Consider the following 17,377-nt stretch of genomic DNA (forward strand, 5'->3'; position numbering starts at 1 on the left):
AATGGACGTTCTTTTTTCTTTTTTTTTTGTATAAAAAAAGGCGAATATCAACACAAAATCAACATATATTTACTAGCTTAACACAAACTATCTATATAAATGTTGAAACTTTCAACAAAGTGTTTAGTGTCAACCAAAGCCGATCTATCCGTCGTTTTGACCAAACCCATTACCCAACCATCCATTTCACCACCTCTAAAATATACTTCTGATATCCATGATGAGGCATATGAAAAGTGAAAACCAATAAGAAGGATCATGTAATTCAAATGCATTTTTGATGAATATTTGCCATTCCCTACAAACTAGTTCATTATACAACTTTTCCTTATTCTTGTTTGTGACATTAAATCAAAGCTAATCCCAAAACATAATCCCAGCTTCTGTACTTCATAAAAATCACATCCATCATTTATTCCTGCAATTTTTGCTGCCAATAATCAGTAGTAGAAAACAACTACTGCTAACTAATTTTAGCAATATAGCACGATCAAAAATGAAAAATATCATCAATCAACATAGATGAGTCATTTTGCAATCTATAATGAAATAGATATAGTGATATATAATCACGGTGTACTTAGGTCTCTTGAAATCTATTCTCTTATGTTGAAGGTTCGTGCAAAATGAAGTGTGTTTCAATGAAGTGCAGGAAGCTAAAGCATGTTCGAATGACCTAATTATTGCTTGAGTGGTCTGAAAGTATAGAGTAGGATACTCAAAAACCTCAACACTGAATAGTGGGTGCCTGCCAAATTTTAAAAAGAAGGGGAAAAAAAGAGTGTGCTGAATATCTAGCAGCAGTGGAGGACACAGAATTTTCAAACAGAAAGTGCACTACCATAACAAATTTATTTATAACTTCTACACTAAAAAGACACTACACACTTATTTTCCTTACTATAATGGTAATGCAGAACTTAAGCAGCACACATAATGTAAAACCAGAGAGAATTTATAGAATTTGCACTCAATAATCCACATAAGTATTAAAGGGGGCTCTTATTATGGAAGCTATGTATTTGGGCAAGTGCTGCAATTCGAAATCAACCTTAAGTAACTACACAGCGGACCAAGATTCTATATAAAAACTCAGAAACCTGCTCTTAGACCCCTAAACAAAGAATTTTGGGCCCAGTAATGTGGCCATATGGCCCACAACGCCTGGCTGGTTGAGGTCGGTCACTCGTTGGACCTTCGTAACTCCTTAGGTACTTGAGCATACTTTAAGTTGGGCTGATTTATCATGTGCTTTTTATGCTCTAAATGATCCCACCATTCATCCAGTTATCAGCTAGTTCATTGATCTGTTCCAAATCACAAACAGATACCCCATGTCTAGCAGTATCTTAACCACTTGCAGGTTCTGGGCTTGCTGGCCTATGATCCAGATTGATCAACGGGTCCTCTGACACAAATCATAGGGTCCCAAAAGAATTGGTCCCATCTAAGCATATGAGTTTCTCAATAACAAATGGAGGCACTCAAAATGCCCCCTGACTCCCACAAGGGGCTGTCCGCTGTCAGTATCTTAAGGAAAAGACCACCTATGGTCAATCTAGAAATACATGGTATAGCCAACTAGTAAATCACTTTCAATATTTCACTTTGTATTAATAAATAGACAAGAACAGTCTATACTAGTATTCATCTCGTAAAGTTAATGCTTGTTCTGTGGCTGGAAGCATATAAAAGGTGTCCCAGAAAACATGAATTTGATATAACAAAGCGTAGAAAAGAATCACACTCACTATAAGATCCTCAGTTTTTCCCAAGAAAGCTACAAAAACGGAACTTCATTCTCTGCCGCTCTGTTGCTAGTAGTACAGTTATTACTTGTTTTTGTTTATTTGCTTGAGAAGAGCAGCAACAGAGCCACAATGAGTTGATTTATTCTCGCATTGTTCACAGCATGATTGTAGTAATTGAATAACTCTGGTGCACCTGGTACCATCATAACTAATATCAGTCATCACAATGCAAGACATTAAAATACAAAAGAACTTCCGCAGAAGAGAGAATAAATTTGGAAACGACTAGATACATATTGATCGATTTCCATCCAACTACAAAAGTCTACTTATATCAAGAGTCCAGCTTCCTTTAGAGAAAAGGAAGAAAAGAAAATGAAACCAACATTTTTGTAAAGTGTTGTCTTGTATTGAAACTCGATTTTCCTGAATCCGTGGGTCTTTGTGAAATGTTTAGCAGAGTCCGGAGTTTCCCTGCCACGTCACTAGAAGGTACTTAAGCAAGGTTTCGGTTTCCCTCATACGAAAAAAAGGTGAACTTTTCAGTTCAAAACATAACTTATTTTTGTTGTCTAGACTCTAGAATGATAAAAATACGTTGGCTACTATCAAATTATCTCCATAACATATTATGATATCTATTAACACGAAAAGTAACAACATTTAAATCAGTCAGCTTATACAAGATAAACAAATATATGGAATTCCAGCATAAAAAAGATGCTTGCTTTTTAAACAAATCTGAAAACTCCAAATAAAAAAAAAAACCCCCTCTTATGTACCTATGATCATTCATACTCGAAAGTCGAAACTAATTACTATTTTAAAATGCCCCCCAAAAAAACTGTCTTCACAGCTATAAATAGCAAGATAGTATTGATTGATATAAGTTTTTTAAGTTACACATAAGATGCTACTCTAATTATATATACATATATAGATACAGATTATTTATATATGGTAAATATATAGTAATAGGATTGAGGTACCTGTGGGGAAGAAAGTTGTTTTTAGAGAGACAAGATTGAATATCGCATGCTTCTTTCTTGCACGGCTCTTTTATCTCTTTCGCCATTATATCTATACTTGCTCTGATTTTCGGATTGTATATAGAAATTTGTTGCGGTGGTGGAGGAAAAACAAACAGATACAACGACAGAATATATAGTTATCAAGTTTAGAATATAATTGTTCTTTCTCTAGCTTATTTTATACATTTATTAATCTATCTAATATACCAAATTACCAAAGGCAAGAAAAAAATAAAGATTTAAAATATTCATTTTTCTCCCTCATCTTTTATTGTGTTTTCAAATAAAGAATGAAAAAAACTGCTCGGTGACGTTCTGCGAGTTTTGAATCTCAATACCTCAACAGTGTATGAGGAGGTTAAAATGTATGCATAATTACTTCTACTTTACATAAGTAGAGAGGATGCTTCAATTTTTAACTTAAATAGTTAAACGATATAAAAGGCCCTCCAACCTTTACATGGGATGAGGGTCAAATCCATGAAAGTGATGGGTTTTATTGTGTTTGGTTCTATGTAATTCTTTTTTACCAAACACTTTTTAAAATATTCTTTCAGTTGTTTAAAATATATTACCCTTTTTATTTAGAGAAAATGACCTCAATACCCAATTTTTCTAAAAAATATATCAATATACCCAAGTTTTTTTGGATTTTCACAAAATACCCAATAAAATCGCAATAATTTTCAAAAATCGCAATGAGATTCATAAAATCGCAATAAGATTCCCAAATTCGCAACGAGATTATATAAAATCGCATAAAGATTTAACATAATCGCATAAAGATTTTATAAATCTCGTAAAGATTTTGTAACATTCGAAGTTCTTTATGAGATTCTAAGTTCTTTATGCGATTATCAAGTTCTTTATGCGATTCTGAAAATCTTTATGCGATTTTCAATGTTCTTTATGAGATTTTTAAAGTTTTTTATGAGATTTTCAAAGTTCTTTATGCGATTTTCAATGTTATTTATGCGATTTTCATCATCTTTATGCGATTTTCATAATCTTATTGCGATTTTCCAAACTTATTGCGATTTTTATGGGTATTTTGTGATAATCTAAAAAAACTTGAATAAATTGATAAAATTTTATAAAAAATTGGGTATTGAGGTTATTTTCTCTTTTATTTAATAGTATTCAAGATGGGTATATGTGTGTATGTATTGAAAATAATAGTTACAACTTAGAAGTATATTTTCATAATTTTAAAACAAAACTCAAATGTTTTATAATATAGAAAAATTTTATTTTATTTTTACAATACCAACGTTTATAAAATAGGAAAGTTTATTTTACTTTCGTTGTTTCATTAGTCTATTTGCTGTTTTATTACGGCATATTTCTGAGATTAATTATACCTCTGACATCTATGTTTCATAATTCTTGCTTAAATGGTTTTCAGGTTTGCTCTGTTACAGTTGAACATTTTCTTGAAAAGCTAGTATTTTGATTGTTATTCTCAACTACCTGCAAATTTTGACCTGGATCCGTAAACGAAGCTAAACAGGAGTACAGGACTGTAAGTTTTGCCGTATGATGGACAAATGAACAAAATTTATCATAAATGTTGTGTAATGTGACAAAGATCTAGTTCTACTGCCCACCGATACAATTTTAGTTGATGGTATGCTCAATACGAGACTATAAATGATACATAGCTTCCACCTTGCGCATCAACCAATTAGCTTCCACAACTTGATCTTATTATAGTACAATCTTTCGTTCTGTTCGTGAACAAATGGCGTGAACAAAGGCAGCCTCAAACACCAAGTTTCCACGACAGCACCACATCGATAGAAATCACTAAAAATGTCTTCATACTTTATACTAATCTTGTGTTATATGACACCCATTCAAGTCAAGCGTATGCCAATTTAACTATAGGAGTAAACACTTAGTAGACAGGATACCGTGATTACATTACATAAAAGGTCCTTGAAAAGAATTACAAAGTTAAAAAGCAAGTTCAATTGGGGAAGTTCACTACACATTATTACAAAGAGACCTCTCACCATCAATAATTAAACAAATTTGCAAAAATATTGCACAAAACTAGGGTGAATAATAAGAGTCTATCATCAATGACATACGGAAGAACATGAAATATTGTATCACATTCTAAAGTTAACACCTCCGGTAAGTCTCCACGTTGGAAACAAGATTTCCAGACTACCAGGTGCAGACCAAGATACTAATTAGCAAAACAGAAAGAATAAAACCCAGATACACAGCCGACGTAGTAAACATGAGCCTTAAAGGTAAAGAAACTAGTAAAACCTGTGAATGGTTATTTAGTGGTTGTGATGATGAAATGTAGGAAAATAGAAGAGTCATGATGCAGCATGGCTCATCATGTTTGTTTTCAGATGTGGAGTGGGCCCGAAGCATCACGAGCAGAACTGGAATCTTTTTTTAAAGAAAGATTTGCAAATTGTAGATCGAGTTTATCCTTACTAGGACTGCGCCGGTGACCAGGAGGTGGCTGTTGTGGTTGTTGCTGTTGCTGATATAATGCTCGCAGTCTCCCTATCTCTCTCTCCAGAACTTCATGCTCCACTGAGAAAGCAAGTAGTTAGTTTCCATATTTCAGTTTATTATTGTGTTTTTTACCCTCTGGTTGCTGGCATTGGCAATGGATAACTGGGTAACAAGTCAAAGGAGAAATACTAAAGGAGTAAAGGTAGGTCAAAACACATTTGGCTTTGGGTGGGCTGACCCTCAAACACAACTTATAACAAATAGATAATGTGATACCAAAGTTATATTTTTACAAAAACAATCCTTCATTTCATTATTAGGAGATTTTAGCATTTGAAAATTCAAACACACAATGTATGACTTCCAAATTCCAGCCCGTGTGATTCATTTGCTTGTTAGTTATATCCATTAACTTAAACTACTCGTACTTTAAAACGCACAGTTGAAGATCAATAAACATAATATTCCATTAACTGATGAGTTATATGATTAAAAACACAGACACTAACTAAAACAACTTTTGTGGCCAGTTTTGGTTAATTATGCTGTACAAATAGATTGCACATTGAATAGACAAACGTTTGCTTTTATGGTAGCGGGGTAAAAAATAGACACTTCTGGTTTAGAAGAGACTTACTGTACTTGATAAGTTGCTCCTGAGCCAAATTATCTAGACGTTGTTTCAGAGCTTTATTCTCCATCCCCAGAATAAGACTTTGCTGGTTTAGAAATTCCACCTCAGCAGACACCTCAGAACCTTCTGCCTACATCCACAGAAGACAAAACATGACCTATCTGGAATACATACGTGACATGCATAAAAAATGATTTTTATGTTTTAATGTACCTGTAAGGCCTGTACGTTCTTTTCGAGTTCCGCAATGTACTGAAGCTTTCTGACCCTTGAACGTTGAGCAAATTGCCTGATATAGGTCACATTACTAAATTAATAAACACACTTTTAGATTTAAACTCTCATCATTCCAGTCAATCCAGATCAAGACGAATATCTTGGGTATTCATTATACTACTTCCGTCATATATTGGAGTTCAGATGTATATTTCCAAAACAGTCGGTATTTCTCATATTTAGCACTTTTGCATGTAGCATAGCATGTCAATTCATTCAGCAAGTTTTAGTATGCCAGGTTGATTTTAACATGTCTAGTACTAAAAGGTTTTAGCCCAGAAACAATCTATTGTCCACTTCTATAGTTCTATTTATATAAGGATATATATAATGCACTAAATTATAACATCATTATAATAAAAGTTTAAATTTGTGAATAAAATCATTTAGATGGATTGTGTGAATGCTAAATGCCATTTGGGTATCTCTAACCCATTTGACAAGTTTCCTTCTAACCATAAGATTATTTTTGGACCCATTTGACCTATTTGAAAAAAAAAAAAATTTAAAAAAACAAAACCCAAATGGGTCAACATTGACACTTCTAATCACAGTTAATATCAAGTGAAAATGAAACAAAAGTAAAGCAAGGTTTGCTTACTGTTTGGCACGTTTTGTGTCAGGGTCCGATGCTGAAGCCTTGTTGCTAGAACAATCCTTTCTGTCCGGAGACTCTGCATCTTGCCGAGAAGATTCAACTCCATCTTTCTTATCAGTTCCAATGGCAATATTACCATCAGCCTCTCGTGAAGCCCCAGGGGATATGGAACCTTGAAGAACAAAGTTGTCCCTAGGAGAAGCTAAACCAGTAGAATATGTTGATGCATTTTGTGATGAGTCCCATGTCCGATTCTTAATTTTGATCAGCGCATGTGGGTCTGCATAGAAAGCTGGGTTTCGAAAATCTTTATAATAGTCAAACTCTTGAGATCCCCATGAAGGAGCAGAAGTCAAGTTTCTCATTCTAAACTCATTTTGTGCTCGATATTCATTGTGAGCAGCATTAGCCGCTTCCATGTATGTAAATGAGTCACTAGAAGAACGTCGATGCCCTCTTTTAACAGGCGTTTCAGGTTCATTAAGAAGATCATCAAGCCAAGAAGGCTGCTCTTCTATCAAAAAACTTTCAGAGGAAGTACGTTGATGATGAGAGTTTACATCCCTATACTTCGGTGGGCCTTTTGGCCCGATTGCAGAATTTGAGACATAATCAGCATAAGATGGCGCCATGCTCGGAAATGGACTTTTAGGAGGGAGTAATGAATGTTTTCCATTGTACATCATACTTCTCATTGTTGAAGGCCCCTTGGAGTTCGCCATTCCCTAGAGCACAGTTTCCTGTTAAACACAGTACAAAGATATCATTGATTGATATATGTATGACTAAATATACATGGAGGCCAGTTAGTTGTCAAAGAAAGATGCCGGCATTTCACCGTAGAAGCATATAACAGATTTCATATGTTCAATTAACACAATACGTAAAACCAACTTTTATGTATAATACACATCTGCACATGACAAATCCAACCTTTAAGTCGCATATAAAAGCACTTGCATGAAAACACATTCTAAAAGGAACAATATCAAGAGGCGGGTTAAATTATGCCAGGATGAAGAAAACTTACTTAGCTTATGTATTGGCTATGAAAGTATAGTCATAAATGATTATCACAAGTGTTAGATCAGATGAGAATGTTCTAAACCTATTATCACAAACTTCAATCTATTTAACTTTGATATAAACAACCCATCTTTCATAGCATCTGATAATAACGTAACAGAATGCAGCTAATTTAAAATTTACTAACTGTGGAATCTAATTAGGAACCGTTAAGTATATCGAATTCCAAAGGTGGTCTCTTACTCTTATCTCCAAAATATGAATCAAAAAAACCAAACTTTCATCACCTAATCATTCAGTATATATATACTTCAACGGTCAACGGTCAACCCCATTCTTATTACAAAACTTGCAGACCGGATCATTATTCCTTTCAAGAAGCTACGCCGCCAATCAGAATGTAACACATCACCCTCTCTCTTACACCATTAATCGAAACCGCTGGAAACTATTCATTTGGCAATGAAACAAGTCTTAGAACTTACATAATTACCACAACACTTCTAACAGAACACTACTTTTTGAAGTACAGTACTACACTTGATCCAAAATTCTACTACTATTTTACTTACTTCAATAAATAATCTCAATCACAAAAATGCATTAAAAAAAATAAAATATAGATATATTAAATATATCTATCATTTCTCACTATTAATAACATATAATTCAATACTAAAACAATCAAATAAAACTAATTCCTAAGAGCATCAAAAATAAGAATCTAAATTCAAGTATCCATAACCTACATTATCAGAAACATGAATAATTAAAACCGCAAATTAAGAAAAAAAAAACAAACATTAGATATCCAAAAACCAATAAATCGAATATTTACCTTTTATTAATATTTGAGCTTCAATAAATACAGAAAAATTATATGAGGCAAATGTGAGAAGATGAAAATCCGAATGGATTCCGAAATGATTTATATATATGATGATGATGGTTATAGATATAGCTATGGCTAAATTTGGATTGGATTTGAATATATTATAAATTATAAATGTATAAATAAAGAAATAAATATAAATTTATAATTTGTGTTTCATGAATCTTTGGTTGACTTGTCTGGTTGGTTTGATGTATAAAAGGTTCCTGTTTTTTTTTGACAACCCAATATGAGATGTTCTTGTTATTTTTTTTTTCTTTTCTTTTTTATAGTATTAGAGCACTATTTTTATTATTATTACCAACTCCCCCTATAGTTGCCTAAAAATATATTATTTTTTTTGTCGGGTGAACTTATATTTGGTAAAAGTTTTGTCTCGGTTCATATTTTTACAAAGGAAATACAACATTGAATAGCTATAATAAACTCGACATGCATCTCGTTGCCGCTATTATCATTATCACAAATCACTGGTCACTTCCAACCTGTGTCATTATCACTATGAGTTTTGATTGCTCATCCACGTCGCTAGTATTATATTTTGAGTTTTATTAACATCGGTTAAAATTATTACTATAACGAACTTAGTAGTTAGCTGTTAGCATTTGAGACATCATAATAAAAACTAATAAGGCGGTATGCAAATTTAAAATCATATATAATATAATTTTCATATTATATTATGTATTTTACTTAGTGGGGGTATTTATATATATCTTTTGGATATATGGCTATCAAATATTGATCACATGACTGATTTATAAAACAAATGTTCTTTCTAAACGACATAGAATATGAATCTAAGTTTATTTTTCTTTAATACTTTTATTTATTAATTTAGTAAGCCTAAGAAAGAAAAAGTGAATAAAAATGATGCAATCCACCACACCCTCTGTCTGTCCACTTGCAGGTTGCAAGCTGTGAAATTGGCCACTTGCACGCAACGAATTGAAAGTAGTTATGGTTATTACAACTAGCTCCCTTATGATTCAGATCTAGGCAATACCACCCCCCAATAGTTTTAACAACCCTCTTTAAGGAATTTTAAATATAAAACCATAGTTAATTTAAAGTCTTATAAACATCTAATAATTCATAGGCTATAATGCCTTTCATTTTGACGTATACAATCACTATGATTGAATTAGTCATGATTCATGTGGGAAATCACTTATTGATTATTGGTCATACCGATTTATTAATTGAATTATCAATTTCAACATTGTCGTATACTTATGTTTTGGTGTTTTGATTTTAACAATTAGCTCCTTATGATTTAGATCTAGGCAATACCCCCTCCCTATAGTTTTAACAACCCTGTCAAAACTTTGATGTTAATGGTAACATTATAGCAACTTAGCAAGTACTCAAAAATTTTTGTTGTGAGAATGAAAGCAAGTACCAGAAACCAAATGATGTGAATGTCAAAATGTGTGGGATGTTTTCATTAACTCATTACATAATCTTTTTTAAAAAAATATGATAAGATGATTTTTTTTTATCAAGTTTATATTAATAATCTATATGTAAACGAGCTCGGCTATCAATTTATCATCACAAATCTCTTATTATGAGTTACCCAATTATAGAATAAAGAGTTTCACGATAGTTCTTGTAAGCAAAAACTAGAATGTTAGAAAAGCAAAATGAAAATGATTAGGATGATTGGTTTTTGATCTCAATGATGTTAACATTACATATCATACTTATAACTATGGTAAGAAAAATAGAGATAATTATAAATATTACTAGTGCGTTAGGGATATATTCTATTTAACGGACAAACATTGCACCATTTCTACTAAATTTTTCTACATACGCATATGCCAAGGCTTGAACCATGTATTTGGCCAAGAAGCATGTAAACCTCTACCAAGTAGGCTAACCCCAATAAGCTAAGTCCAACTACTTGGTAGGCTAACCCCAATAAGCTAAGTCCAACCTACATCAGTGCATTTTTAACATTTAGAAAGCTAGTGAGCAAATCATACTCCATCTGTTTCCTGAACCAGCAGAATATATATAACAGATCCAGTGCAGACCACTAGGTTCTGTCTTAGTTTGTCGAACAAGACCACTCTGTCCCGTCCCAATTTGTCGGACAATACAGAATATTGGACTCGCATATCTAACCAATTGACCGAAGTCAGTTAATAAGACAACAGTGAAAACTTTCAAACCAAGACTAATAAACATAAGTAATTCATTCCTATCAATAAGCCGGGGAAAATGAAACTTAATCTAACTAGGGTAATCCCTTTTACGTAAAAAAAAAAAAAATGAAACTTGGTGTCTAAATCTCCCCAACAGTTCAAAAGATTTTAAAAGAGAAAGAGGCAAACTAAATCATCAATAACTTGTAGTTGCAATAATCATTATCATCAAATGTAACATCACCATGATACATGTAATGCAGCAACCTACACAAATTCAAAACCCAAAGATATTTCCAACAATACAGATACAATTTTGAGTTGATTTCTTTTTGCAGAGGGGTTGACTTTCACTTATTAAGAACCGAGCAGCTTCTTCCATCTAGCGTATCCAAGAAGCAGCAGAAAAAGCATAAGAGAAACGGCTGTAAGACCTCCAACAAAAGGCTCGAATACCCCGTTCATGTAATATAAATGACACGGGATGTTCATGCCAAATAACCCAGCAACCAGGGTCTCGAAGGCTATTGCAAATGATGCTATGGTTAATGTTAACTGGAGTTGAATAAGCTCGTTACGTTGGTTGTCCAGTTGGATATTCACATAGTCCTCTGTATCATCGATGTACTCACGAACCTGGATTTTACAGTAAAACGTTATGTGTCAAGTGATGGTTAAGTTTGATAGAAGCATAAACAGATCCAAAACCAATTTCAAAACTAATCAAGTACTAACATTGTCCAGCAATAATTTGTTCTTTTTGAGCATATAAATCATCTTTCTAGTAAATACGAGCAGCAATACAAATTGCTATAAGAATAAATAGTTTTTAACATATATGAATATGTTATACTAACAGAACCATCTTATACCACGAAATTGAGCACTTCCTAGTTTCAGGATGTTCCTTAGAAGTTAGAACTACAAGCCTACAACCAGAGGTGGCAATTTTTGCCCATTTGCGTATATATGTGCTGAACTGAATTATGTTATACTTTTACCTCTAAATGGTAAAGTGGCTAAGACATACAAGATCAGCAAAACAAAGAAGGTAAAAAGTTAACCACTAGGGTGGTGGTCCAGTGGTTGAGCATATTATCCAAAAAGGATAAAATTCCATGGAGGTCACAGGTTCAATCCATGGCTCGTTAAAAAAAACTCTAGTGCCACAGAGGATCACCTGCTCTGGACTCTGGGCTCACAAAAGCGAGTGGGACATCCAAGGTTACCAAAAAAAAGGTAAATTTAAAAATTGTTCAAACCATAGTCACATAAAACACGGTACACTTCGGTACGGGTACGCAATTCGCTCTTTGTCACGAATTCGGTACGTAGGGGGTATACTCATTTCGGTACGAAAAGGTATGGTGCACTATGAATTCGGTTTAGTGCACCAAAAATAAAAATATAAATATAAAAAAAAAATCATAACATAAAGATAAATAACATTAGAAAATAATCAGCATCCTTTAACTTTTGTTTTTGCTTTTCATTTTTAACTTTTTATTTTAATCTGTTAATTTGTTTCAAGTATCCATGTCATCATTGCAGTACCTTCACTTAAACCAAAACAAAAAGGATTACAAAATGACACATGCCTGTCCTCTTTACCACCCACATTAACATCTTCCATCTTGAGAAATAATAATTTACTATCTCTCTCTCACCCCTTCTCCCTCAACCACCCCCCTCCCCACACAGCCACCGCCTTTCTAATAATTTAACTTTTTCCATTTATCACTTCACCGCCATTCTCTATCTATCTATCTATATAATATATATACATATTATATATATATACATATATCTTCATTACTTTACTCTTTTTCTACTCTTCTTCTAAAGTGGTGAAGTCATTCCAGATTACAATTACGTTGATCATATTATTGAATTAGATTTGCACGTAATTATGTGTTCAATTAGATTTGCACACTATTACAATTTACAAAACTGATATCCTAACTTATTTATAAGTATGCTAAATATCCAACCAAAAACAGAATCGTTTTTCCAAATATTAAATTCTGGATGCCACTTAACTATCAGAGTAGCCAAAACATATTCAAACTGATAGTAATATCAAACAAGCAAATTATCGCATCTGGTAGAAAAGGTTCATTTATATAAATTCCTAGGAAAAAAATTAACTCACCGATAAGATTTTGTTACGAGTTCCATCAAGTTGCATGAAATAAGCCTCAAGCAACATCTCCAGATCCTCAACATCATCATCATTCTGATTGGCACTTGTCAACATGCTTCCACTCTTGACAGAACTAAGCCGTCTTAAATGGTGTGCACCATTTGTGATGCTTACGGAACCTACACCTCCCAAGAACGCCTCATTTTGTTGATTTTGTAACCACTTCCTTGTTAGATAAAGCTGTGTCATATCTTCATCATCATCAAGAAGATGTTCAAGTTCATCCCTTACCTGAAACCAGAGAAATGAATGTCCCTCAACTAATCTATATGAGTGTGTGTGTGTGTGTATATATATATGCTTCCCATACAGACTACGGAAAAGATAAAATTACATAATTTAAAGATTCCTAGTATTATAATCAAGTAATTTATTTTCAATTAGATTTGCACGTAATGTTTTTTTTTATCATCGGCTCTTATCAATTTACCTATCAGGTTTATGCAATTTGTGTATGATAATGCTATACTATTGTGGTTTTAAAATTAAAAACAAAATAGACATAGATGTTATGGTGGCATGTCGCTCCCTTTCCCACAATATAATATACCAGTTTCCGAAAAATCACCAATAATCATAAGACTCAGTAAGGTTAGAAACCAAGACAATCAGGTCGTGTCAACCACTCAGCCCAGAACAATTTTTGTCCAACAAAGAAAATTATATTTACTAAATTACTTGGAGTGTGAAATATGATTTAAAAAGCTAATAAACACAAAATGAGCTAATTGTTAGCATAGAATATTCTATGCTTGATAAATAGTTTTGGGGTACACAATTAAACCTATTTCCTTTCACTTTGAAGATAACTTCTTTTACCTATTTGACCCATTACAGATATGACGCAAGCTAAATCAACTCATTCATAAGTAAACGAGTCAATATTGCTCTCATCATATATGCCTATGACCTACATGAACAGTATGTGCCCTAGATTAAAGAACTGGATGCAAAGACAAAACCTTTCTAGACAAGAAGGAAATAGTAAAGCAAAAAAAGAAAAGAATGGCGTACTGAAAAGTACCTTTTGTACTCGTGCAAGCAAACGAGTAAGATTGCTTTTCAAACTCCGTACACGCTCAAGATTCTTGGTGCTGACATTCTTAGCCAGTTCATCTAGAACAGGATATGCATCCCTTTCAAGATCAGCCACACTTGAATCCAAATATGTGCACACCACCTCCAATGCAATTTCCAAAACTTGGAATTCAAATGGAAGCTCTTCTTGCAAACTTTCAGAGTTTTCAGGAACAGGTAGCCATCGTCCAGAAGCTGATAAGTTTGATTCCGTATCACGTAAAGCAAGCTGACGTGTACCAGAATTATTGGAATGGGTTTTGCGAGAAAGTTGATGCCTCAGTTGATCCACAAATGGTAGAACCTCCTGGCGTAGAGGATCAAGCAAAAGAACTTCTTCTGCTGTGACTATGGCCTTTATATATTCCAAATTAACAACCATTGCCTTCTCCCTAGCTGCAGAGTAAGTAAGACTCACTTTAGCACCCATTTATTGATTTAAAACAAATAAGAAAATCTAAGAAAATAGATTCTTCGGTCAAACAAAGATGAAGATTGGCAATGTTTGAACATTTAGTCAGACTATGAACAAAAGGACCCATCTTGACTAAGCTAGCAGGCAACGTCCTACTTATCAAGATACATATACAATAAATCATAATGGGTGATACAAGATTTTGTACTTCGAAATTTCAAACTGGTGTTAACATGACATAAATGGTGAGATCATCTGACGACCTAAGTAAGTTATACCAAAGCAGAATTTCCAAACATTATAAAAGATAATCTCACAGATACATGATATACATGAAGTCTGAAACTAGTATATAAGCCTACAACTCTCACACAAACACGTTGTACTGCAAACGAAAAGAACGGAGTAAGATCCCTCTATCAAGCTTCATATCCAATATACTAAACGTCTAAAGTCAAATAGTCAATATCTCATTTATTGTTCCAAATTTCATTTTAAAACTATTTGAAAACATGGTAGTTCTCGAGGCTAGCAGAAAATAGTTCACGAGTAAGAAATGTGTCATTCCATTTTTAATCATATCAATGTATAGAGTAGAACTTCACTAGTCATCTAACTGAGCATAATATGTAACTATATCTTCTTTGCAACAATAAACACCAAACAACACTTATCTTAAGCACAAAAAAACCAGCCAACTCCTCTAGAAAGAAGCGATCAACCATTTTACCTCATTGTCTACATTCACGATAGCATTATCTCAATCATCATAAAAGAAAACTAGCTAGTGCAAATATATCCAAACACACAAATCAACCAAAAGCACCTATTAAACATCTCGAATTACGCATATAACAACTCACATGATAGAAGTCCATAACTGCTTTCAAACATTTAGTAAGAACAAGCAAAAAAATACAAGTAGAGCCACCTGCATTCCTATGATTTCCTAAATTGGGAATCTAACTTCCAAACTATGTGTATCAAACTTTTAATTCATTTCAAGTGTACGTATCGAGCACCCGATACAAATAACAAACGGCTAAGTTAAGCGAGTTCACGAAAAACCGAGTGAGTTAGTGTAATATACCAAGGATATTGGAAGAATTAGAGAAAATAGGGCCAAGGATTCTTAAATCTCTAGGAGGAATTCCGGTTCTTTTTATAATTGTATTTTTATCACACTCTGATACTTCTGATTCTCCATTTTTATCAAACCTCATCCACAGCCTCGCTCCAACCGCCTTCTTTTTCGGTTTCGTGATCATCGTCTGTTTCGAATCCTCATTCTCAAGCGGTGGCGGTGGTGGCGGAGACGGTTGTTGTTGAAGTAACGGCGACTCGCCTGATTTCTTCAACGACGTCGTTTTGCGTCGCCTGGTTGTGCTGCTGTTGCTTCGGCGAAACGAGAATGGGTTGGATTTACCCATTCTCTATCTCACCTCCTCGGTAATTTTTTTTATTTTTCACCCCCTCTGTTATTTTCTCTATGATATGTATATGTTTATATGTGTATGGAAATTATGTAATATTAATTTAATTAATTATGTGTCGATGAAATCAAGGGGATATGAGCGGAGGTGGATGGGGAGAAGAAACGACGTCGTCTCCGCCTTTATGTTCTTCAGATTCTTCTTCTTCTTCCATAAAAGTACAGAAATTAATTTTGGAGGAGGATTGATTCTTCTTGTCACTGATTGATTGATTTGATTCTATGAGAAAGAAATGGTTAGGGCAGGGTCATATGGGGTGTGTGCTTGTTCTACTTTGGACGGCCTGTACCCGACTCATTCCATTTATTTTTACTATTCTTTTAAAAAGTTAGTGCCAAGTTAGTCATTTGTGATTGATTGTATTTTAGTGTTATATATACTAGAAGGATATATGGCGGTGGCGTGCGACGGTAGCGGCGGTGGTGGATGTAACAGTGGTGGTGGCGATGTAATGGTGACGACGGTGGCAGTAATGAATGTTGGCTTGCGTTGGTAGTGTCGATGGTGTTAGCGGCGACGGTTGGTGGTGATGGTGACGCCGTCAAGTAGTGTAAGTTATTGATTTAAAGTGGTTTTAATGATTTGTGGAATATTGAAACTTCAACTTCAAATTAAATAAAATGAGATTTGTTGTACGAGCATGGTACCCGCGCAATGCGGCGGCGATTACATTAGTTATGATGTGGTGGCGTCGACGTCAAGTGGTATTGGTAATTGATACAAAGATATTTGATTTTTAAGGATAGTGAATATCTTTTAAAAGATTATGGAATGGTTGTGTATGTTAATTAATTAAGGGTAAATTGGTTATTTTATATGTCCCAAAATTGTAAACTTTTCAATATAGGGGTATAAATTTTATATAGAAGAATAGACAGATATATTATAAAAAATCCAAGGGTATTTATGAGATTTTAAAAACAGAATTGCTTAAAATAAAAAAGAGGGCTTTCTCTTTATTAGATAGTATAGATAATATAATATAGATGTAGATAGATAATTAGATTATAGTATAGGGATTGGTTCAATTCGACTGTAAGGATAGGGATTGGTTCAATATGAATGGCTTATTCGATCAATCGCTTAGATGGCGAGTAAAAGCTTTCACAACCACTTCGTACTCCAGCGGGAAAAGCATCTATACCAGTCTTCCCTCGGGTTTGACCGTATATTTGTGTGGGTTATAATTGTTAGGGGCGGGTTGAGTTTGTTTTAAGGTATTATAAAGATATTAAGATAGAGAATATCTTATCACAATAGCGGTGGTTTTTCAGGTGTATTTTATATGCTATTTAAACGAATAAACGGATGAAGTTTTCTTTTCATTATTCATGAAATGTTAATTTT

At 33.7% G+C, this 17,377-nt stretch overlaps 3 protein-coding genes across 5 annotated transcripts; all 3 read right to left on the reverse strand.

The window, feature by feature from the left end:
• Positions 1–246: 246 nt before the first annotated feature.
• On the reverse strand, positions 247–2,929 carry LOC122592743 (cx9C motif-containing protein 4). Of its 2 annotated transcripts, XR_006322761.1 has the most exons (3): positions 2,741–2,929; positions 1,752–1,944; positions 247–418 (listed from the first exon to the last, which is right to left on the reverse strand). XR_006322761.1 is itself a non-coding variant. In XM_043765037.1 (2 exons), the coding sequence occupies exons 1-2, from the start codon at positions 2,824–2,826 to the stop codon at positions 1,833–1,835; spliced, it is 198 nt and encodes a 65-aa protein (XP_043620972.1). In that variant the 5' UTR covers positions 2,827–2,929; the 3' UTR covers positions 1,751–1,832. The 2 variants fall into 2 exon arrangements, 1 of the variants encoding a protein (XP_043620972.1); XM_043765037.1 differs by lacking the exon at positions 247–418 and having other exon boundaries at positions 1,751–1,944.
• A 1,750-nt stretch (positions 2,930–4,679) lies between these two features.
• Positions 4,680–8,904, reverse strand: LOC122592396 (uncharacterized protein At4g06598-like). 2 transcript variants are annotated; one of them, XM_043764608.1, is made up of 5 exons: positions 8,636–8,904; positions 6,775–7,511; positions 6,111–6,186; positions 5,901–6,027; positions 4,680–5,341 (listed from the first exon to the last, which is right to left on the reverse strand). In XM_043764608.1, the coding sequence occupies exons 2-5, from the start codon at positions 7,491–7,493 to the stop codon at positions 5,148–5,150; spliced, it is 1,116 nt and encodes a 371-aa protein (XP_043620543.1). In that variant the 5' UTR covers positions 7,494–7,511; positions 8,636–8,904; the 3' UTR covers positions 4,680–5,147. The 2 variants fall into 2 exon arrangements, with proteins under 2 accessions (XP_043620543.1, XP_043620544.1); XM_043764609.1 differs by lacking the exon at positions 8,636–8,904 and adding an exon at positions 8,085–8,129.
• Positions 8,905–11,008: 2,104 nt separating this feature from the next.
• On the reverse strand, positions 11,009–16,340 carry LOC122591281 (magnesium transporter MRS2-4). Its single transcript, XM_043763520.1, has 4 exons — positions 15,628–16,340; positions 14,070–14,518; positions 12,995–13,276; positions 11,009–11,478 (listed from the first exon to the last, which is right to left on the reverse strand). Exons 1-4 carry the CDS (start codon positions 15,965–15,967, stop codon positions 11,200–11,202), a joined length of 1,350 nt encoding a protein of 449 aa, XP_043619455.1. The 5' UTR covers positions 15,968–16,340; the 3' UTR covers positions 11,009–11,199.
• Between the last annotated feature and the right edge of the window lie 1,037 nt (positions 16,341–17,377).

Source organism: Erigeron canadensis, chromosome 3, assembly GCF_010389155.1.
Source record: "Erigeron canadensis isolate Cc75 chromosome 3, C_canadensis_v1, whole genome shotgun sequence".
Taxonomy (NCBI): Eukaryota; Viridiplantae; Streptophyta; class Magnoliopsida; order Asterales; family Asteraceae; genus Erigeron; species Erigeron canadensis.

What these genes read in the sequence shown, in the direction of transcription:
- LOC122592743 (XM_043765037.1), bottom strand. Translation starts at nt 2,826, where the DNA reads ATGGCGAAAGAGATAAAAGAGCCGTGCAAGAAAGAAGCATGCGATATT. An exon ending in AACAACTTTCTTCCCCACAG is followed by an intron (nt 1,945 to 2,740) that starts GTACCTCAATCC and finishes TGATGGTACCAG; the next exon opens with GTGCACCAGAGTTATTCAAT.
- LOC122592396 (XM_043764608.1), bottom strand. Translation starts at nt 7,493, where the DNA reads ATGGCGAACTCCAAGGGGCCTTCAACAATGAGAAGTATGATGTACAAT. An exon ending in AGAACGTACAGGCCTTACAG is followed by an intron (nt 6,028 to 6,110) that starts GTACATTAAAAC and finishes CTGTGGATGTAG; the next exon opens with GCAGAAGGTTCTGAGGTGTC. An exon ending in GGAGCAACTTATCAAGTACA is followed by an intron (nt 5,342 to 5,900) that starts GTAAGTCTCTTC and finishes TTGCTTTCTCAG; the next exon opens with TGGAGCATGAAGTTCTGGAG.
- LOC122591281 (XM_043763520.1), bottom strand. Translation starts at nt 15,967, where the DNA reads ATGGGTAAATCCAACCCATTCTCGTTTCGCCGAAGCAACAGCAGCACA. An exon ending in TAATTCTTCCAATATCCTTG is followed by an intron (nt 14,519 to 15,627) that starts GTATATTACACT and finishes CTTACTCTGCAG; the next exon opens with CTAGGGAGAAGGCAATGGTT. An exon ending in TGCTTGCACGAGTACAAAAG is followed by an intron (nt 13,277 to 14,069) that starts GTACTTTTCAGT and finishes CTCTGGTTTCAG; the next exon opens with GTAAGGGATGAACTTGAACA.